At 39.4% G+C, this 21,302-nt stretch overlaps 1 protein-coding gene across 1 annotated transcript in view; it reads right to left on the bottom strand.

The window, feature by feature from the left end:
• LOC133639652 (sphingosine kinase 1-like) overlaps positions 1–15,383 on the bottom strand; it is a 43,529-nt gene extending 28,146 nt beyond the window's left edge. The window contains exon 1 of the mRNA XM_062033144.1: positions 14,911–15,383. Within this exon, the coding sequence (XP_061889128.1) occupies positions 14,911–15,298 (388 nt within the window). The 5' untranslated portion in view covers positions 15,299–15,383. The remainder of the gene's footprint in view (positions 1–14,910) is intronic.
• Positions 15,384–21,302: the final 5,919 nt, after the last annotated feature.

The following is a 21,302-nucleotide window of genomic DNA, read 5'->3' as shown; positions in this document are numbered from 1 at the left end:
GATTGTGAGGCATTAAAAGCCACAAAATGCAAGGGGTCCATCAGACCCACAAACGCTGCTGGCCCCACTATGGACTGGACTTTCGCTGATGTGTTGGATCCACTGTGGACTGGACTTTCACAATATTACGTCAGACCCACTCGACATCCATTGCTTTCGGTCTCCCCTAGAGGGGGGGGGGGGGTTACCCACATATACGGTCCTCTCCAAGGTTTCTCATAGTCATTCACCGACGTCCCACTGGGGTGAGTTTTTCCTTGCCCGTATGTGGGCTCTGTACCGAGGATGTGGTTGTGGCTTGTGCAGCCCTTTGAGACACTTGTGATTTAAGGCTATATAAATAAACATTGATTGATTGATTGATAAAAGCCACAAAATGCAAAAGGGTCCATCAGACCCACAAACGCTGGCTGAGTAACAACAATATGAATGTTGCAGGGAACATTTCTCTGGTGCTTCTTTGCTCACAATGTTGCATAGATGATGTTTTACACATCATCTTCAACTCACTTTCTGACAGTCCGTTTTGTGGGCGCTCTTATTTACATGCCTCCACTTCGACAGCGTCTTCTCACCGCCATCTTTGTTGTTGTTTTTAGCGCTTCCATAGCGAGTCTACTGACATATGAGTTGGAACTATCCGCTACTAGAGGTGGGACACTTCACCATTTGACTACGGTTACGATTCGATAATCGATTATTGATGCATCTTTTTGTGTATTAATGCAGTTTTACATTTCTTTTTCGTTTCACTAAATAAGTGCTTATCACTTGCAACTTTTAAAAACAGAGCATTTGTAATATAAGAAACAGTACATCAATTCCCATCGCATTAATTAAATTATTGAAAATGTGTGCAAAACTGGAGCATAAGTGCCCTAAATGTCAGCCAAATTTAAGAACTGTCTGCATGACTTTATTTACAATAAATACAAAAGCAGTGAAGTTGTCACGTTGTGTAAATGGTAAATAAAAAGAGAATACAACAAATCCTTTTCAACTTATACTCAATTAAGTTCCAGTTCGAACTAGGGCTGCAACAACTAATCGATTAAATCGATTAAAATCAATTATAAAAATAGTTGGCGACTAATTTAGTCATCGATTTGTTGGAACTATGCTATGCGCATGCGCGGAGACTTTTTTAAATTTTATTTTAAAAAAAATATTATTTTTTTTATAAACCTTTATTTATAAACTGCAACATTTACAAACAGCTGAGAAACAATAATCAATATAAGTACAAAACAGCGCCAGGGCGGTGCTGAGGCTACGTCTCATGAGGTGGAGGTAAGCTAGCCAATGATGTGTCATGTGCAGCTCACGTGACGCCGCCGTCTGGAAACATTGGAAAAATGGCGCAGGAAAACAGTACGGATAGTTTAGCGGAGAAACATCTTGAGGTTATTGCTGTAATGGAGAAAAGTGTACGACCTAAGTGGTCAAAAGTGTGGGAACACTTCACTTTAAAGACTTCAAAGAAGAGTGTTTCCTGCAAAATGGCACGGAAGTACAACATTGCTTCAGGAGCACCTGAAAAGGAAACATGTTGGAGCCATGGATGAAGGGAAGAACTCAGTACGTAACTTTTGAAGTCCGTAGTGGCAACAAGCATTCATGAGTTCAGCTTTTTTGTGAGTAACTTTAACGTTATGCCTTTGTTGCAACGCGGGGCTGATAATGTGTCTCCGGCACATTTGACTCCGTTTTGAGAGAGAAAACGCACGCTTACCAATTTGGAAATAAACGTAACGGAGAGAAATATCTCAGGTTGGTTTCATAATGGATCCGGGCCTGATAAAGCTATATAAATATATTTAGATTTGAGTGACACTTTAGTATAACTAAATGTTATGAAGGTGCTGGAATATTTCATGCTATTATTCAGAGGCAGCCTAAAATGAATCCTTTATTATTCACAACAGAAACGTGTACAATATCTGATCCAGTTCAGTTACAGTTCTGTGTTATTATTGGTGTATGCTGCACCCCCAATGTGCACAACATGGTGCCAGTATGCTGGGTTTTTTCAATAAAATACTGGAAATGATAGAAATGTAGCTTGTCTCTTTTATCCGATTATTAATCGATTAATCGAAGTGATAATCAACAGATTAATCGATTATCAAATTAATCGTTAGTTGCAGCCCTAGTTCGAACGTTAACTTCCAACTGGAAAACGTTGTCGTTTTTTGCAAATATTAGCTCATTTGGAATTTGATGCCTGCAACATGTTTGAAAAAAGCTGGCACAAGTGGCAAAAAAGAGTGATAAAGTTGAGGAATGCTCATCAAAGACTTATTTGGAACATCCCACAGGTGAACAGGCTAATTGGGAACAGGTGGGTGCCATGATTGGGTATAAAAGCAGCTTCAGTCGTTCACAAACAAGGACGGGGCGAGGGTCACCACTTTGTCAACAAATGCCTGAGCAAATTGTTGAACAACAACATTTCTCAACAAGGAATTTAGGGATTTCAGTGTGCATCCCTTTTTTTTTTAGGAGTCTTTTTAATGTTAGCACAAACTTTAGCAACTCATCACACAAAAAAGGTAAATATTGACCCCGGAGCAACATATTAAATGTTCATTTATCCATTTCATTTCAGGTTTCTCACTGTAGCCCATTGAGTTGACTTTTTCCTTGCCCTGATGTGGGATCTGAGCCCAGGATGTGGTTGTGGCTTGTGCAGCCCTTTGAGACACTGGTGATTAAGGGCTATATAAATAAACTTTGATTGATTGATTGATTGATTAGTCATACTGTATGTGTTTTGCTTTGCCTCCTGTAGGATTATTCTCTAATAAAATGGGATTGTTTTTGGATGTGTAGAACAGATTGTTTGGGTTTGCATTATTTCTTCTGAGAAAAATGTATCCAGTTTTTGTGTGAGCTTTCGGAATGGGTCACTACTGAAGTACTGCTGTTTCTATTTTGGTACAATTGTGTGATTGTCACGGCCTTCCAGGGGATCATCCTTGCAAGAATAACTACACATGATTACAAATGTGTCATAAAAGTGTAGACAGGAAGTTGATGAAAACAACCTCCTGGAGAAAGATGCAACATAGCACACCTCACACACAGACTTAAGTACAGTTCTTGTTTTATTCTGTCCACGTGTGTACGGATCTGAGAGTGATACCAGCACATTAGTGGCCTCATGAATCAGCGGGCGAGACGGTGGAAGGCACTGAAGGCCCCGACCTTGCTGCCACGGACAACCTCCTTCAAATCCCTTCCACTTCCTGTGTGCCAGTCCTCCATTCCAGAGGGATTATCTACTGTATCTCCTGGCCTCAGTCTGCTTCCAGTTTCCTCCTCCATCATTAGCTGACACATCTTGTATATTTAGCTAGCCATCATGTACTTCAGAAGAGTTTGTTTGTGTGGGAATGGGTGTAACTCTGATTGCCAAGTGATGTGCAGTTTGTCCACGGAACTATGACTCAGTGAAACCCAATCTCGTCGTAAACATCAAGCTCTGTTTGAGCTGGAGTTCTATGGCAGTCGTGGTGGTGACCGACTCCATCACGTCCAACCACAACATCCATAGAAAATATCGCGACTAACCTCAGTGGACAAAGCTGGTGTTGTGATGTGTGATTACGGACGTCTCCTCGGCTCTCTCCCAACCGAGACCATGGGAACTAGCCCAGATCTTAATGGCGTAATCACTACTGAGGTATCCGCAGTAGTATTTCCTACGGCCTAATTGAAGCTGGGGAAAACCCAAGAGCCGGAAAAACGTCCTTATAATAGCTATCTGGCCACAGTCTGAAAATAGATCACTTTTAGACTGGCAGAGCTCACACTCACTAGCAGGTCTGGGATGAAACCATTCATAAGGTGGACCAAAACCTTTGTACCACCTCCAGTCCCTAGCGACAGGCTCACATCTCACGTGTGTGCCTGTTGCTTTGTGGCCATGAGGCTCTTAAAAGCTGACAAACACCCATTAGGAGGGAATCCAGTTTCCACATTAAAAAGGATTAAGGGATTAACACGACCTGGTGCGAATCTCTCCCTTCTGCAATATGACATACTATGTGGCCTCAATTGCAATCTGCTATTTACTACATTTGCAGCTCGTGTGTGTGTGTGTGTGTGTGTGTGTGTGTGTGTGTGTGTGTGTGTGTGTGCGCGTAATATTCTAGCTTTATGTGTCCTTTCAAAGGGGAACTGCACAGGGGAATTTTGCCTATGGTTCACAATCATTATGAAAGACATGACGGATTGATTTCTTTAAATGCATTGTAAATATTACTTAAATAAAGGGCCACTTACAGCGGAGTCCTCTATTCCAGTGTTTTTCAACCTTTTTTGAGCCAAGGCAAATTTTTTGCGTTAAAAAAATCCGGAGGCACACCACCAGCAGAAATCATCAACTCAGTTGACAGTTAAAAGTCATTGTCGCAATTGTTGGATATGACTTTAAAGCATAACCAAGCATGCATCAGTATAGGTCTTGTCTCAAAGTAGGTGTACTGTCACCACCTGTCACATCATGCCATGACTTATTTGGAGGTTTTTTTTGCTGTTTTCCTGCGTGTAGTGTTTCAGTTCTTGTCTTGCGCTCCTATTTTGGTGGCTTTTGTTTTTTTGTGGTATTTTCCTGTAGCAGTTTCATGTCTTCCTTTGAGTGATAAATCCCGCATCTACTTTGTTTTAGCAATCAAGAATATTTCAGTTGTTTTTATCCTTCTTTGTGGGGACATTGTTAATTGTCATGTCATGTTCGGATGTACTTTGTGGACACCGTCTTTGCTCCACAGTAAGTTTTTGCTGTTGTCCAGCATTCTGTTTTTGTTTACTTTCTAGCCAGTTCAGTTTTAGTTTTGTTCTGCATAGCCTTCCCTATAAGCTTCAATGCCTTTTCTTAAGGGCACTCACCTTTTGTATATTTTTGGTTTAAGCATAAGACACCTTTTTACCTGCATTTACAAAGCAATTAGCTACCGGCTGCCACCTACTGATATGGAAGAGTATTACACGGTTACTCTGCCGAGCTCTAGACAGCACCGACACTCAACAACAACAACAACACATCATTTGCAGACTATAATTACTGGTTTGCAAAAAATGTTTTTAACCCAAATATGTGAAATTAGATCATTTCCCACGGCACACCAGACTGTATCTCACGGCACACTTGTGTGCCGCGGCACAGTGGTTGAAAAACACTGCTCTATTCTGCCCAGCGTGTGTGCTCTTGGAAGAGACGCCGCTGAACGAGAGGTAACCTTCTCCTCTGCTGTGATAGAAGTCTACTTTTGCATCTTTTCCCAGAAAAGTCCCTTCTCATCACAATTTAAAACTTGCTTGCTTCCTCAGTCTCTTCAATACGAGCAAGCACAAGATGAGTAAATGAGTAGTAGTAGTAGGAATAGTTTGCAAATCGAAAAGTTTGTAAAAAAAAAAAAAGACGGGTTCGTAAATCAAGTTACGCAGCAATGAAACAAGACTTCCTTTTCAGTGCAATATGAGCTTCAGAATAAAAGCATGGCTGTATTAACTTGGATTCTACCACAGAAACTAAAAAAAATGCACCCGGTTTTGTTAGCCACCGTAAGAAAGTTTTGTAAGTCAACTTTATTGTCATTGTGCTAAAGACATACAAGGAAATGACCACAGAAGCTTTGTTGCATCAGAGGTTGAGATACATGACATTGGAATAGTAATAATTAGGGGTGTAATGGTACGTGTATTTGTATTGAACCGTTTCGGTATGGGGGTTCCGGTTCGGTTTGGAGGTGTACCGAACGAGTTTCCACACGGACATATTAAGTAGCGTAACGCACGTTGTGTAAACAATGCACACCGAGGCACAACACACGGCATGCTAGCAGCTAACGGGCTAGGATAGACTGACCATACATCCTCTTTTCACCGGACATGTCCTCTTTTGCGGAGCTGTCAGGGCAGAGTTTCTTAAATGCCTCAAATGTCCGGCATTTTGAGTTAGGGTTGCGTGTATTTTCAATGTACGTTCAGGGTTAAGAAGGGGTTAAAAACAAAACAAACAGCAGCATTGGTGAGGGAGGGGCAGAGACAGAGAGAGAGAGAGTTATGATGAATGCGCATCTGCTTTTTATCCATAGATTTATCACATTTAATTTGTTATAATCTATAGCAGGGGTGTCAAAAGTGTGCCCCGGAGGCCATTTGCGGTCCACAGCTAATGTTTTAAAGGCACATTCTAAAAATACTATTCAAATAAACAAAAACATAACAAAAGCTTAAAGGTTAAATATAATTTAGAAAAAGTTGCAATGTTGACTAATAAAACAAAGCTGTTTTTTTTTTCTTTCAAACTGTCATTGCTCAAAACATAATATTGAATCAAAATCAATGTTATTATGAATTATTGACCTATCCAAGGTTCCCATTACTTCACATCAAATATTACACTAAGACAAATATTTTTGGTGGACGATTTTGCAATTTTGGTAAATAAATAACCCAAAAATTTATATTTTGTTGTTTTCTTACTGTACCGAAAATGAACCGAACCGTGACCTCTAAACCGAGGTACGTACCCAACCCACATTTTTGTGTACCGTTACACCCCTAGTAATAATATGCACAAATGGAGGAAAATGATGTTAACAAACTGCTTTTATTTATTGTGGCCTATTCTCCTTATGTGTCAAAGTGCAAACCATGGCTAATTTTGATTCTGGTTACGTCGACAACCGCTTATGTCAGTCAGCTATAGTCCCATAAACTGTATTTCCGTTACTGAACATATCATTTTGTTGACAGTAGCAATTAGATGCAATAGACATGCTAACACTTCTCCATCATGTTACATGCACAAGAAGTGCGAGTGAGCACAAAGATGGAGGCTGAGAGTTCTATTTGAGGAGAGGCTGAGACTTGACCACTTTCACATCCAAATGCCACAGCGTTGTTGCTGTCGTACCTTTGAAGAGATGTCAGGAAGTGTGAGAGGAGACTGCAACCTTCAGACTAAACAAATGTCAACCGCTATTTAAATATTCCGCATCGTCATTGGGAACATGCATCGCACCACATGCGGAGTTTACTCATCGCTGTCGGTTAAAAGATACGGTGTTGCAAAGCGAAAGAGGTGTAACAAAAATGAACTTCCTTATACCACAAAAAGCAATGGAATGAATCAGACATGCATTCTTGCAACACCGAGAAGATGAATCACCGATGTACAAATGAGGATGGGAATAGGGATGATGTTTGATAAGAAATGATCGAGTTCGAGCCTATTATTGAATCCTCTTATCGAACCGATTCCTTATGGATTCTCTTATGGAGTCCAGATAGGTTGTTGTATATGGAAAAAAACACACAATATTTGGTTTAACAAAAGCTCACTTTTATTATATAAGAAAAAACTAAAATCTAATAAATAAATAAATATTGACTGTTACCCACCTAAAAAAATAAAATAAAATAAATAAATATTGACTGTTGTTACCCAAAGTATATTAAGTGGGATTTTTCAGAGAAACAAATATATACAGTAACACAAAAACAAGCTGTCTCTGTGATCACTATAGGTGTATAAATAATAATATAGTGTTCAATAAAATCAGTCCCTTGGGCACAAAACTGAAAATAATACAGCTCTCCAAAAAGTGCACTTCTGCTGCTATTTGACATAACTGTTTGTTATGATGCTTTGACATTTTTGCACTTTATTTCTTTATTGAAAGAAAATTCTATGAAGAGAAAAGTTGTTTGCAAATGTGGTTACAATGCTAAAAAATGAAAAGTTAAAGCTAAAAAAAGAAATACACTTTATTGAGCTAACATTATTTCTTTATAGGGGGAAAGATGTTATGAGCTAGGGAATATAACAACTACACTACCCAGCATGCAACGGGAGTGACAAGCATGCGCAGTAGCCCCGAAAAGTGTTGTTGTATGTCGTCACGCCGGCAGCTAAGAATGAGGTTATGAGCACGCTGTGAAAGTAAACGTCAAGAAGTCAGCCAACACGCCTCGTCTGCATTATTTATAATTAGACAGACAACACATATACAGTGTGATTTTGAAACGTTTACAAGGAAAGAAAAACAAAAGTTCAAAAAGGGAGATATGTTGTATATATATGTATGTGCTGCAGTGTTGTATATATATGTATGTGCTGCAGTGTTGTATATATATGTATGTGCTGCAGTGTTGTATATATATGTATGTGCTGCAGTGTTGTATATATATGTATGTGCTGCGGTTGTTTTAAGAAGGTTGCGACAGCTGCCGTAAAGGAGGTGCGTTGCTAGCCTGGTTGCTATGTTTCCGGTTGGTGGTAAAAGTGTTGGTCATGTGTTTTACCCTGCTCAAATCTCTCAGTAAAGTTATTCATTGGATTATACCTTTTGTTTTGAACTTTATTACACCTTGGAGCACTTTTTCCGGTGCATTGTTTTTCCTGCTTTCGCTATCTGCGCCTAATGACTGAGCTATGTGACGTCATTTCTTGTGATGTCCCACGGAGCATTTCTGGTCGGGACGGGATTCGTTCCGAGGCATTCGAATAAAGAACCAACTCTTTTCTTTACTATAGTGGTCTCGATAACGGGTACCGGTTCTCAAAAAGGGATTCGAGTCCGAGGACTCGGTTCTTTTCTTATCGAACAACCGGGAAAACCGGTTTCGAGTATCATCCCTAGATGGGAACCAATACTGCACTGTAGAAAATGACCGTAAAAACTTCGGCAAGCAATTGTTAAATAGCCACAGTCAAATCAAACATACTAAGTCACAGTCGTAAATGTAGTGGGTTCCTGCAAAGCAGGAAACAGTAGACAACCTAAATGACTTTGGTTATAATATGTAGAAAACACTTAACTGTGAAACTGTACAAAGCATTTGCAAATAGTGTAATGTCACAAGCATGCAAATATGGACAGTATTATTCTTTCTAAATTAAAGACTTTGCATATTGTACATTTACATTTACAGCACACCCTAATTGTTTAGGGGTTTGTGTTAAAGTATTAGCCTAATTAACTTTTGGCTAACATCTTGTATGAGCAAGTGGTTTCAGACATTGAGGGGTTAAATCTATGTGCATGGAAATGAACTACCTGTGTTTAAGCGAGTTGGAACCGGATGCAGGCAGCTATTAAACAGATAGCATTTAAGCCTCATTTCTAAAAGCTCACTTGCATGTCGTGAGTTGGCCAGTGAAAGGTTGTACAAATACCTTCAAGTTCAAATCCTCATGTATCGCTCACGTGTCTGGGAAACACAGACATGTGGCAGATGCTAGTATTGGTGACAGGTCGGCGCGGTGGTTAGCGTTTATGCCTCACACTGAGAAGGTCCTGAGTTCAATTCTTGGGCTAAGGGCCTTTGTGTGTGGAGTTTGCATGTTCTCCCCGTGACTGCGTGGGTTCCCTCAAGGTACTCTGGCTTCCTCCCACCTCCAGAGACATGCACCTGGGGATAGGCCCCTCCCACCTCCAGAGACAGGTTGATTGGCAACACTAAAATAGGCCCTAATTAGTTTTACAGTGAATTCCTGCTGTCAGTATTTTAGCGTAAGTTGTGCAAGGTTTCTTTAAAGCAGGGGTCACCAACACGGTGCCCGCGGGCACCAGGTGGCCCGTAAGGACCAGATGAGTAGCCCGCTGGCCTGTTCCAAAAATAGCTCAAATAGCAGCACTTACCAGTGAGCTGCCTCTATTTTTTTAATTTTATTTATTTACTAGCAAGCTGGTCTCGCTTTGCTCGACATTTTTAATTCTAAGAGAGACAAAACTCAAATAGAATTTGAAAATCCAAGAAAATATTTTAAAGACTTGGTCTTCACTTGTTTAAATAAATTCATTATTTTTTTACTTTGCTTCTTATAACTTTCAGAAAGACAATTTTAGAGAAAAAATACAACCTTAAAAATGATTTTAGGATTTTTAAACACATATACCTTTTTACCTTTTAAATTCCTTCCTCTTCTTTCCTGACAATTTAAATCAATGTTCAAGTAAATTTATTTTTTTAATTGTAAAGAATAATAAATACATTTTAATTTAATTCTTCATTTTAGCTTCTGTTTTTTCGACGAAGAATATTTGTGAAATATTTCTTCAAACTTATGATTAAAATTCAAAAAAAATATTCTGGCAAATCCAGAAAATCTGTAGAATCAAATTTAAATCTTATTTCAAAGTCTTTTGAATTTCTTTTAAAATTTTTGTTCTGGAAAATCTAGAAGAAATAACGATTTGTCTTTGTTAGAAATATAGCTTGGTCCAATTTCTTATATATTCTAACAAAGTGCAGATTGGATTTTAAACGATTTAAAACATGTCATCCAAATTCTAAAATTAATCTTAATCAGGAAAAATTACTAATGATGTTCCATAAATTCTTTTTTTAATTTTTTCAAAAAGATTCGAATTAGCTAGTTTTTCTCTTTTTTTCGGTTGAATTTTGAATTTTAAAGGGTCGAAATTGAAGATGAACTATGTTTCAAAATTGAATTGTCATTTTTTTCGTGTTTTCTCCTCTTTTAAACCGTTCAATTAAGTGTAAATATCATTAATTATTAATAATAACATAGAGTTAAAGGTAAATTGAGCAAATTGGCTATTTCTGGCTATTTATTGAAGTGTGTATCAAACTGGTAGCCCTTCGCATTAATCACTACCCAAGAAGTAGCTCTTGCTTTCAAAAAGGTTGGTGACCCCTGCTTTAAAGCGTGTCTGACAGACCTCTCTCAAATTGAGTTCTAAATCCTCCTAAAGTAGTGATTTGCAACTTCATGTCTGATTGGGTCTAAGTCCTCTTTGTGTTTCCACCAAGTCCTTTGCTGCATTGACCTTTTCATACGTTTGTTTTCCGCATTATACTTTTGAAGGAAGGTCTGCCTCAGAAAGTCCTGACTAGTGTCAGTATTGGCGGCTTTTCTCATGGTCTACAACCTCAGCACCAGTATCAGGAATCAAAGGTTCTTCTAGAAGCAGAGAGACTGTCGGTAACAGAGCGCTCACAGCAGCGTGAGTAACTCAGTCTTGGCATGGCTAATAAATGAGTAATAGCATTGACTTGACAAAGCTAGGCCTGGGTTCTAGCTGCTCAAAGCTAGGCCTGGGTTCTAGCTGCTCCAAGGAACATAAGCGATTCCTCTGAGATTGTCCATTGATGACTTTTCATCACTGTTGTGTTTGTTCACATGAAACAAATGATAACCTTGTTGAGTTACCTGCTGCATCTAACGACTATTTTAATAGTCGACTAGTCAGCCAATATTTATTTGGATTCGTTGACAAGTCAAACGATTATTTGCTTCGAGTCTGTTTGAGTTTGACGTTGCATTGATTTTTATGCTTTTTTAAAACCTAATAAATTCAATTGTAAGAAATGACTGAGACACAAATCCATCCATCTATTTTCTACCGCTTGTCCTAAATACAGTCTATTATACAGCATTATTCACATGTGAATAATATAAATACAGTCTATCATACAGCATTATTCACATGTGAATAATATAAATACAGTCTATTATACAGCATTATTCACATGTGAATAATATAAATACAGTCTATCATACAGCATTATTCACATGTGAATAATATAAATACAGTCTATCATACAGCATTATTCACATGTGAATAATATAAATACAGTCTATTATACAGCATTATTCACATGTGAATAATATAAATACAGTCTATTTTACAGCATTATTCACATGTGAATAATATAAATATAGTCTATTATACTGTTAAAATGTCGCTTTTGACTGCTGTTTCTAGGCATTTTAATTTCAAGTGTTTTTAAATTTGACCCATGTCACCAATAAATGCTGTCAGGACAAAGACGGACATCCGACATGTAGAAAATGGACAGTCCCGATGTACTGAATCTCATTAGCTGATACATTGTCATTCATAGCCTTTTGCTTAGCAGACTTCAAGTCATCCATTTTAGCAGAAGCTCTTGGGCCAGCTGCCATGGCCCATAATAATGATAATGCTGAATCCTTTTATTGACAAAATAGGATCAATAGTGTTGAGACAAAGCTGTATAAACGTCTAAAGGGACAATATGTATGGAAGTGGATCTGGCCCACAAAGATTCTCCCACGTATCGTTTTCATGGGAATAAATTCCTGCCAAGAAGAAGGGTAGCAGCAGGGATGGCTGGTGTGATTCAGGTGGGTGGAGTGCAGTACTTGACAACAAAGACAGGCTAGGAAGACAGTAAAGTTTCCCATGGTGGAAAACCTGTCTGATCAGTGGTGTTTCATGTCAGGTAGCAGACAGCAACATCACCCTGCAGGCCTCCTCCCCACCTGGGAGATGCTCACAGCCACACCTGAATGTTGCCACACCACTTAAGGACATGACTTGTCTTTAATCATTACACTCTGAGGTTAATGGCACTCGTTTGCATGACAAGAATTCCAATGATGTTAGTTATTACCTCGGCTTTTTCTGCCTCAAGGTTGGGAAACGCTGCAGTAGACCGAGGTATGTCTGGTGCTCTATGGAGATGACATGAAACTACATTCCCACAATTAAGCAAACAACCCCATAATAATACATTCAGCAGCCTTTGGAATTAACTTTGAACTTAAAGTGGAACTGCACTTTCATTGGAAGTTTATATATATTTACATAAAACTTAGAATTTTGGCAGTATTATAATAAAAGTTGTAATTTTACTCAACGCAAGTCAAAATTTTACAAGAAAAACTGAAGATTTGTGCAATATTATTATAAAAGTTGGAATTTTACTCAATAACAGTCGCAATTTGAAATGGTTAACATATTGGCAATTTTATGAAAAAATCGTAATTTTACTCGACAAGAGCCACAATTTTAAAAGAAAACTTTAAAATTTTGGCAATATTTTATTTTACTCAAAAAATTCCACTATTTTACAAGAAAGGAAAAAAAAGGCAATATTGTGATCAAAGTTAGAATTTTATATGACAAATGTCACCATTTTGTGTTAAAAAGTAATAATTTTACATAAAAAAGTAATAATTTTACGAGAAAATATTGCAATATTACAGAAACAGAAAGAATATGAGAAATTCTTCGTAATTTGCTAGAAGTTGACACATTGTGAGAAAAAGACTGCTTTTAGTTCTTTTTTTTTTCTAAATGTTTTTTAATCTTCATTATTTACTTTAAGTTATTACAGTATGTCTCATTCATATATATATATATATATATATATATATATATATATATATATAATTTTATTTATTTTTTATTTCTTTTTAAATTAATTTTGGCCAAAGGGAGCGCAAAGGGAGCGCATTGCAATTTTTGTTACACACACTTGTTATTACATATGTTGGCCAAAGGAGGAGCACTTCCAATTTTTACACACACTTGTTATTTCATATGTTGACCATAGGTGAAGCACTTTTAAAAACCGACATCCAGTCAATTTGAAGTATCCCTCCTTTTTAGATAGATGTCACCACAAATGAGATTTTGTCTATTAGATGCAATGTTATTGATTTATGTCATCACTTGTTCACACCTCCTCATATGGAAGATACTTTTCCTTCTTCATGTCTCAAGAAGGGCAGAAATACAAGAACTCACACACACACACACACACACACACATTCTTGTTTCCTAGCTTCTTGAGACCTGAGAAAAATGCCTCCCTCTTTAGGACCAGCCTTTCTAGATATATAAAGATGTGTATTTACAACATTAATAATATATACATACTATGCAAATATAAAAAAGCTTGTTGTGAAACATGAGTTGGAATTTCACAAGAAAAAAGTCACAATTTCCCAAGAAAAACTTAAAATGTTGGCATTTTTTTAATAGAAGTCATTTTACTCAACGCAAGTCAAAATTTTACAAGAAAAACTGAACATTTGAAATATTATGATAAAAGTTGGAATTTTACTCAATAACAGTCGCAATTTTACAAGAAAAGCTTAAAATGTTGGCAATTTTATGAAAAGAGTTGTAATTTTATTCGACAAAAGTCACAATTTTATAAGAAAACGTAAAAATGTTGGCAATATTATAATAATAATCTAAATTTTACTCGGCAAAATGATGACAAAAGTCATCATTTTACTCAAAAGAGTTCACTATTTTACAAGAACAACAAAAATTGGCAATATTGTGATAAAAGTCCGAATTTGATATGACCAATGTCACTATTTTGCAGTATAAAGTCATAATTTTACGAGAAAATATTGCAATATTACAGAAACAGAAAGAATATGAGAAATTGTTCCCAATTTTACAAGAAAAACGTTGACACATTGTGGGAAAAATACTGATTTTAGTAAATTTTTTGTTCTTTTTAAATTTTGTTTGTAATTGTTTTTTAATCTTCATTATTTACTTCAACTTATTACAGTACTACATACATATTTATGTATTTATTTGTAATTACTTTTGGCCAAAGGGGGTGAATTTCAATTTGTTACACACACTTGTTATTACATATGTTGACCAATGGGGGAGCACTTCAAAAAAAATGTACACACACTTGTTATTTCATATGTTGACAGTCAATTTTTTTGGGACCACCCTCAATTTGACCAGCAGGGGTGCAAATGAGACATTGTCTATTAGATGCAATGATATTGGGACCATGATTTATGTCATCACCTCCTCATATGGAAGATACTTTTCCTTCATGTCTCAAGAAGGCTAGAAATACAAGAACACACACACACAGGATGGAATGTGTGCAGACAGGAAAGAAAAGTAATGTTATAATTAAAGAGTGCTTAGCAACGTTGAAGGGGCAGAAGCCAGCCTAGAATAGACTAGAATGAACGGAACCGAGATAAGAATTCAAATATGTTTCCCATTTAAAAGTGCGTGAAAATGGAAAGGAACTTTGAGTATAAGACGGAAGAACAGTGATGCAATGGAAAGATGTTTAAAAGAGAACAAGTCATGTCAGGTGTGTCTTAATTACCGCCTGTGAGGTGCTGCTGGCGGCCGCTGCGCTCCCGCACACTGCGCGCCCACTTCTGCGCCTCCTCCAGGTTGCTTCGCGGGTCGTGGAGCGCCGAGACGCGGAAGCATTGCTCCACTCTCTGCCGCGACAGCCCGGAGCTCGTCCAGCGTCGCTTGAGCGGGTAAAAGTAGATGTCCAAGTACGCCGCCCGGTCCGAGGCGTCGTCCTCCCGGTAAGCCCGGCTGCCCACGCAGTCCCCCAGGCTGAGGAGGACTCTCTGCCGGCCCAGCCGCTGGACGATGAGCTCCGTGTCCGTCAGGCTCACCGCACACCTGACTTTCCGGTTACCTGTGGCCGTGAATTCCCCGTACAGCGTGTTCATGCCTCCCTCTCTCCCCGGGTCCATGCTGACCTGGACGCGGCGGTCCGGGAGACGGCAGCGGGCTCGCGGTCACATCGCTGCCCGCTTCGAGAGGCGAGAACCGCGCGGAGACAAGTGCGGACCGGTGTCAAGTTGAATGGAGGGACATGGTACTATATCCGTTTATTCTACAAAATAAGAGTCCGTTAAACCACTGTATTCATATATGTGTTCCAAGCGAGTATTGCTAAACTTTGAAATGAGCATTTTACAAATGAAGTAGCCCTAGAAAATAATAAGTCATTTCTTAAAGCAACAGAAATACAGATTGTGCTTTTATTGTAAGGGCTTACCGACACGTTTGTAGGCCGAGTTGTGGGTGTTTTTGTGAGCTTGACATGTACACATCAATTCTAACTTTTAGACGTACTTGCGAGAAAAGGTGTGCTGTACTTCCCTCTAGTGGCAGTTATTAGTATAGACTTACAACACAAACCTACTTTGGGCCAATTCAGTATTATCCAATTAAAAAATTGGGCTGTAAAATGATACATTTTTAAGCTAGATGAATAATTAATTAATCAATTAATACAACGGAAAAGGGTGGAGTGCCATCTCCAAGTTGGGTAGGAGATCTTGCCCCAAGTACCTGGGAGTCTTGTTCACGAGTAAGGGAAGAGTGGATGGTAAGATGGACAGGCGGATCGGTGCGGCGTCTTCAGTAATGCGGACGCTGTATCGATCCGTTGTGGTGAAGAAGGAGCTGAGCCGGAAGGCAAAGCTCTCAATTTAGCGGTCGATCTACGTTCCCATCCTCACCTATGGTCATGAGCTTTGGGTTATGACCGAAAGGACAAGATCACGGCCCAAATGAGTTTCCTCCGCCGGGTGGCGGGTCTCTCCCTTAGTGATAGGGTGAGAAGCTCTGTCATCCGGGAGGAGCTCAAAGTAAAGCCGCTGCTCCTCCACATGGAGAGGAGCCAGATGAGGTGGTTCGGGCATCTGGTCAGGATGCCACCCGAACGCCTCTCTAGGGAGGTGTTTAGGGCACGTCCGACCGGTAGGAGGCCACGGGGAAGACCCAGGACACGTTGGGAAGACTATGTCTCCCGGCTGGCCTGGGAACGCCTCGGAAGGAGCTGGACCAAGTGGCTGGGGAGAGGAAAGTCTGGGCTTCCCTGCTTAGGCTGCTGCCCCCGCGACCCGACCTCAGATAAGCGGAAGAAGATGGATGGATGGATGGATAATACAATTTAGAAATTTGGATTAATCATGATTAATCACAGGTGATTACTTGCTTGCCTAATTGATATTATCTTAAGAAACAACCTCAATATGCGACGTTTTTAAATATTTCCCTTGAATGGATATCATTTATTTGCACAAAACTTGGCAACAGTTTTTTCAGACTGTATTTTGGAGGTAAATTTGCCAGCGAGCAGCAGTTGGAGTTTCCTGCTGACATGCATGATCTGATCTGATCACTGACCGTGCGGCGGCTAAATTAAAAAAGATTGTACGGGCAAAATAAATGTCATGATCGATATACATCGTTAATATGATGATTGATTGATTGAAACTTTTATTAGTAGGTTGCACAGTGAAGTACATATTCCGTACAATTGACCACTAAATGGTAACACCCCAATAAGTTTTTCAACTTGTTTAAGTCGGGGTCCACTTAAATTGATTGATGATACAGATATATACTATCATCATAATACAGTCATCACACAAGTTAATCATCAGAGTATATACATTGAATTATTTACATTATTTACAATCCGGTGTGTGGGATATGGAGGGGGAGGGGGGGTGGGGGGTGGGGGTTAGGTTTGGTTGATATCAACACTTCAGTCATCAACAATTGCATCATCAGATAATGGACATTGAAACAGTGTAGGACTGACTTGGTAGGATATGTACAGCAAGTAGTGGACATAGAGAGACTTGGTAGGATATGTACAGCAAGTAGTGGACGTAGAGAGACTTGGTAGGATATGTACAGCAAGTAGTGGACATAGAGAGACTTGGTAGGATATGTACAGCAAGTAGTGGACGTAGAGAGACTTGGTAGGATATGTACAGCAAGTAGTGGACATAGAGAGACTTGGTAGGATATGTACAGCAAGTAGTGGACGTAGAGAGACTTGGTAGGATATGTACAGCAAGTAGTGGACATAGAGAGAGATCAGAAAGTATCATTTGTTGTGATTAACCACACAAGTTAATATATACAAATTCATGCTGTCAAACTATTTTTTTAGTCTGCTTAATCACATTATGAATGATGATGAATCATGATTACTCACAGTAAATGACTTGCTTGCATCATTTATATTAATTTAAAGTAGATCTCAATGTTTTGACACAAATGCTATTTTATTGTCAGAATGTCATAGAGGGACATTTAAAACTTTTTTTTTTTTACTTCAATGCACGTCAGTTTAATCTAAATACATATTTGGGACGTACTTTCAGTGCAGTCAGTCTCCTCACTCATGTCTGCACTGACCTGGGGCCGTACTTATCAAGCTTCTTAGAATGACTCCTAAGAAGTCTGCTAAGAGTTGACTTAAGAGTAAATAAATTCTTGGCTGAAAGCTGCACTTAAAAGTTAGTTATCAAGCGTCTTACTCACACTTTCAGCGAAGTGTAGGACTGAATCTTAAGTGTCACACTCAGAGCTGAATTACGACATTACTACGTGCCGTAAACGCAATTTTAGGTGACGTCATTTCTGTGTCCATAGAAATGACCAATCACGGAAGGGAATCCCTTGTCTAAGAATAAAGAAATATCTTGGAAATATTTAAGTGGACAATGGGAGTGTATATTTTGACAATAAACTACAAAATAATACAAAACAAACTAGTCCCCGCCGGCACTCACGCTACCGCTCCCTCTCTTCTCTCGCCCACACACTCACTGACGTCACTCACCTCACGGCCACACACATACGCTACTCTCATAACATTTTCTTTCCAATTCATTAATTAGGCAACTCATTTGAAACTGGTGTGGGTGGCTCTATATATACTAGCCCACTGCAGACACATGCAGAAATCAACAAGGAATCGAAAAGTATTAAATCTGTGACAAAAATAATACCCGCTCTGTCTAAACGATACCGTTTGATCAGCTGCTCGTCATCAAAAAAAACAAAAACATTGTTCCGTTCCCTGAACGTTGCCGCACGTCTCTCTCGCCTCAGTGCCATCCCCTGCTGGCAACTCCTAACCACTTAAGACACCTCTGAAGGTCTCTTAAATATCGTGGAGAGTAGGAGTGATTCTTAGACTTAAGAACGTTGATAAAAAGCTTTTATTCTTAAGTTTGAGAGTAGGAGTAAATTTCGCAAATTCTCAGGACTTAAGTGTAAAATGGCACTCTAAGAAGCTTGATAAGTACGGCCCCTGATCACTGACCTATAACGACCAGCACCGCATTTAGGTAACCATCCTGGGTGAAGGTAAAGTAGCGTGTGTGGTCAAAATAAAAAGGTGATTAGTCTGCATTGATACATGCATGACTAACGCAATATTTGTTGTAAATAAGTGCATTAGTGCATGTAGTGGATTGTCCAAGGCTTAAACAGCAACAAAAGTGAATTTAGTACAACAAGTTTATTTACTCATAGTCAAAAGTGCATAAGTTGGATTGTTTTGTCCCTGCAAACAAACAGCAGTCCTCTGGAGGACACACAAAAAGCAATCTCTCTCGAGTCCTGGTCTCCTGCCATTTCTATCTGTCTCTTCGTGCATCACTCTGTTTTTTCTCGTGCGTCACGGTCTTGGTCTTTGACATGTTAGTTTTGCAACATCCTTGAATCCCTTAATCATATTTAGACAATCAAAACATTCTGTAGACAGGTTGGCACGACTTAATATTCACTTTTGTCCCACACCCGGTCCATTCAATGGCACAGAATAGAAGAGAAATTAAATGAGCGTACATTCTTGACAGACATGAAATATAGTTCAAAGGTCAGAAGTTCTACTACACTGCATTGATACATGCATGACTAACGCAATATTTTTTGTAAATAAGTGCATTAGTTAACCCATTAAATACAAATAATGTAAGATAGTATTCATGCAAACAAGGTTCATTTTTAACCATTTATAATTATTTGCCTTTTCTCACAGAAACTGTGCAGACTGGATTGTGTCTCAGAATCGCTTTATTTATGAAGTCTGACTGCAAAGTTGCTAAAACCAGTTTCATGGGTAGGTTGTGAGTTGAAACCCCGGCCGAGTCACACCAAAGACTATACAAGTGAGAGCCATTACCTCCCTGCTTGGCACTCAGCATCAAGGCTTGGAATTGGGGGTTAAGTCACTCAAAATTATTCCTGGGTGCGGCCACCGCTGCTGCTCACTGCTCCCCTCACCTCCCAGGGGGTGATCAAGGGTGATGGGTCAAATGCAGAGAATAATTTCGCCACACCTAGTGTGTGTGTGTGTGTGTGTGTGTGTGTGTGTGTGTGTGTGTGTGTGTGTGTGTGTGTGTGTGTGTGTGTGTGTGTGTGTGTGTGAGACTATCATTGCTACTTTAACTTTAAATATGTAAGTGACGGATGCAGTTGCTTGTTGTCACCACCAGATGGCAGTGTTACACAGCACCGATACGAGGCGTGCTCACTTTGCTTCAAACTACTTTGGAGAGAAACGGAAAATGGATGTTGACCTCAGCTTGTACTAGTATTCATATTAGTTGTGTTGCTGCTTCCTGCATATTGAACCTTCTGCTGGGACATGTTGACTTCTGAGGAATCATCCTTACATCGGCTAAAAAAATGTTATGTATGAGTATTTATTCATTGTGAGTTGCTTAGTTCTAGTACATGAACTATACCACATGACTTAATCCCTACTAACCCACCAGTGCCTCCATGGAAATGCCCCCCTCTACCTCAAAGAACTGCTCACCCCCAAATCCTCCACACCACACCTCCGCTCCGGACAGGCTAACCTCCTCCAACCTCCGAGGACAAAGCTCCGAACTATTGGAGACCGGTCTGTGGAACACTCTCCCTGACCACCTGAGGGCACCACAGACTGTGGAGGCTTTTAAAAAAGGCTTAAAAACCCTTCTTCTTAAAAAAGCATTTTTTTTAGATATATGTGTGCTAGTTCTAGCTATTAGGCTGTTCTAGTTTTTATTTGTTTTACTATTTATTTTACTTGTTGGGGGCAGCTATTTGTGGTTCTAGCGTTGTTTTTTAAATGCACTGTAGCACTTTGAGGTTGTTTGCTCAATGTAAAGTAATTTTACAAATACAATCTATTGTTACGATTGTAGCTGAGATAGGCTCCAGCGACCCCGAAGGGAATAAGCGGTAGAAAATGGATGGATGGATAGATTACTTATGACAAGCAGAGCGCGTTCTTTGTTACCCAAACATTTCACCGTCCACCCCCTTTGAGCACAATCCAGCATCAGCCCCAAATCCTCCACACCACACCTCCGCTCCGGACAGACTCCTCCAACCTCCGAGGACAAAGCTTCGAACTATGGGAGACCAGTCTGTGGAACACTCTCCCTGACCACCTGAGGGCACCACAGACTGTGGAGGCTTTTAAAAAAGGCTTAAAAACCCTTCTTTTTAAAAAAAAAAAGCCTTCTTTTAGATATATGTGTGCTAGTTCTAGCTATTAGGCTGTTCTAGTTTTTATATTTTTCCTATTTATTTTACTTGTTGGGGGCAGCTATTTGTGGTTCTAGCGTTGTTGTTTTTTTAAATGCACTGTAGCACTTTGAGGTTGTTTGCTCAATGTAAAGTAGTTTTACAAATACAATCTATTGTTACTTATGGCAAGCAGCGCGCATTCTTTGTTACCCAAACATTTCACCGTCCACCCCCTTTGAGCACAATCCAGCATCAGCCGGTCAAGTCAAAGTCCTGGTGTGTTGTTGTGATGCTCCGGTCAAGTCAAAGTGGTGGTGTGTTGTTGTGATGCTCCGGTCAAGTGAAAGTGGTGGTGTGTTGTTGTGATGCTCCGGTCAAGTCAAAGTGGTGGTGTGTTGTTGTGATACTCCGGTCAAG

This window comes from Entelurus aequoreus, linkage group LG22 (genome assembly GCF_033978785.1).
Source record: "Entelurus aequoreus isolate RoL-2023_Sb linkage group LG22, RoL_Eaeq_v1.1, whole genome shotgun sequence".
NCBI classification, from domain to species: domain Eukaryota; kingdom Metazoa; phylum Chordata; class Actinopteri; order Syngnathiformes; family Syngnathidae; genus Entelurus; species Entelurus aequoreus.
The sequence above is the reverse complement of the archived record's forward strand: the minus strand, read 5'-3'. Positions and strand labels throughout refer to the sequence as shown.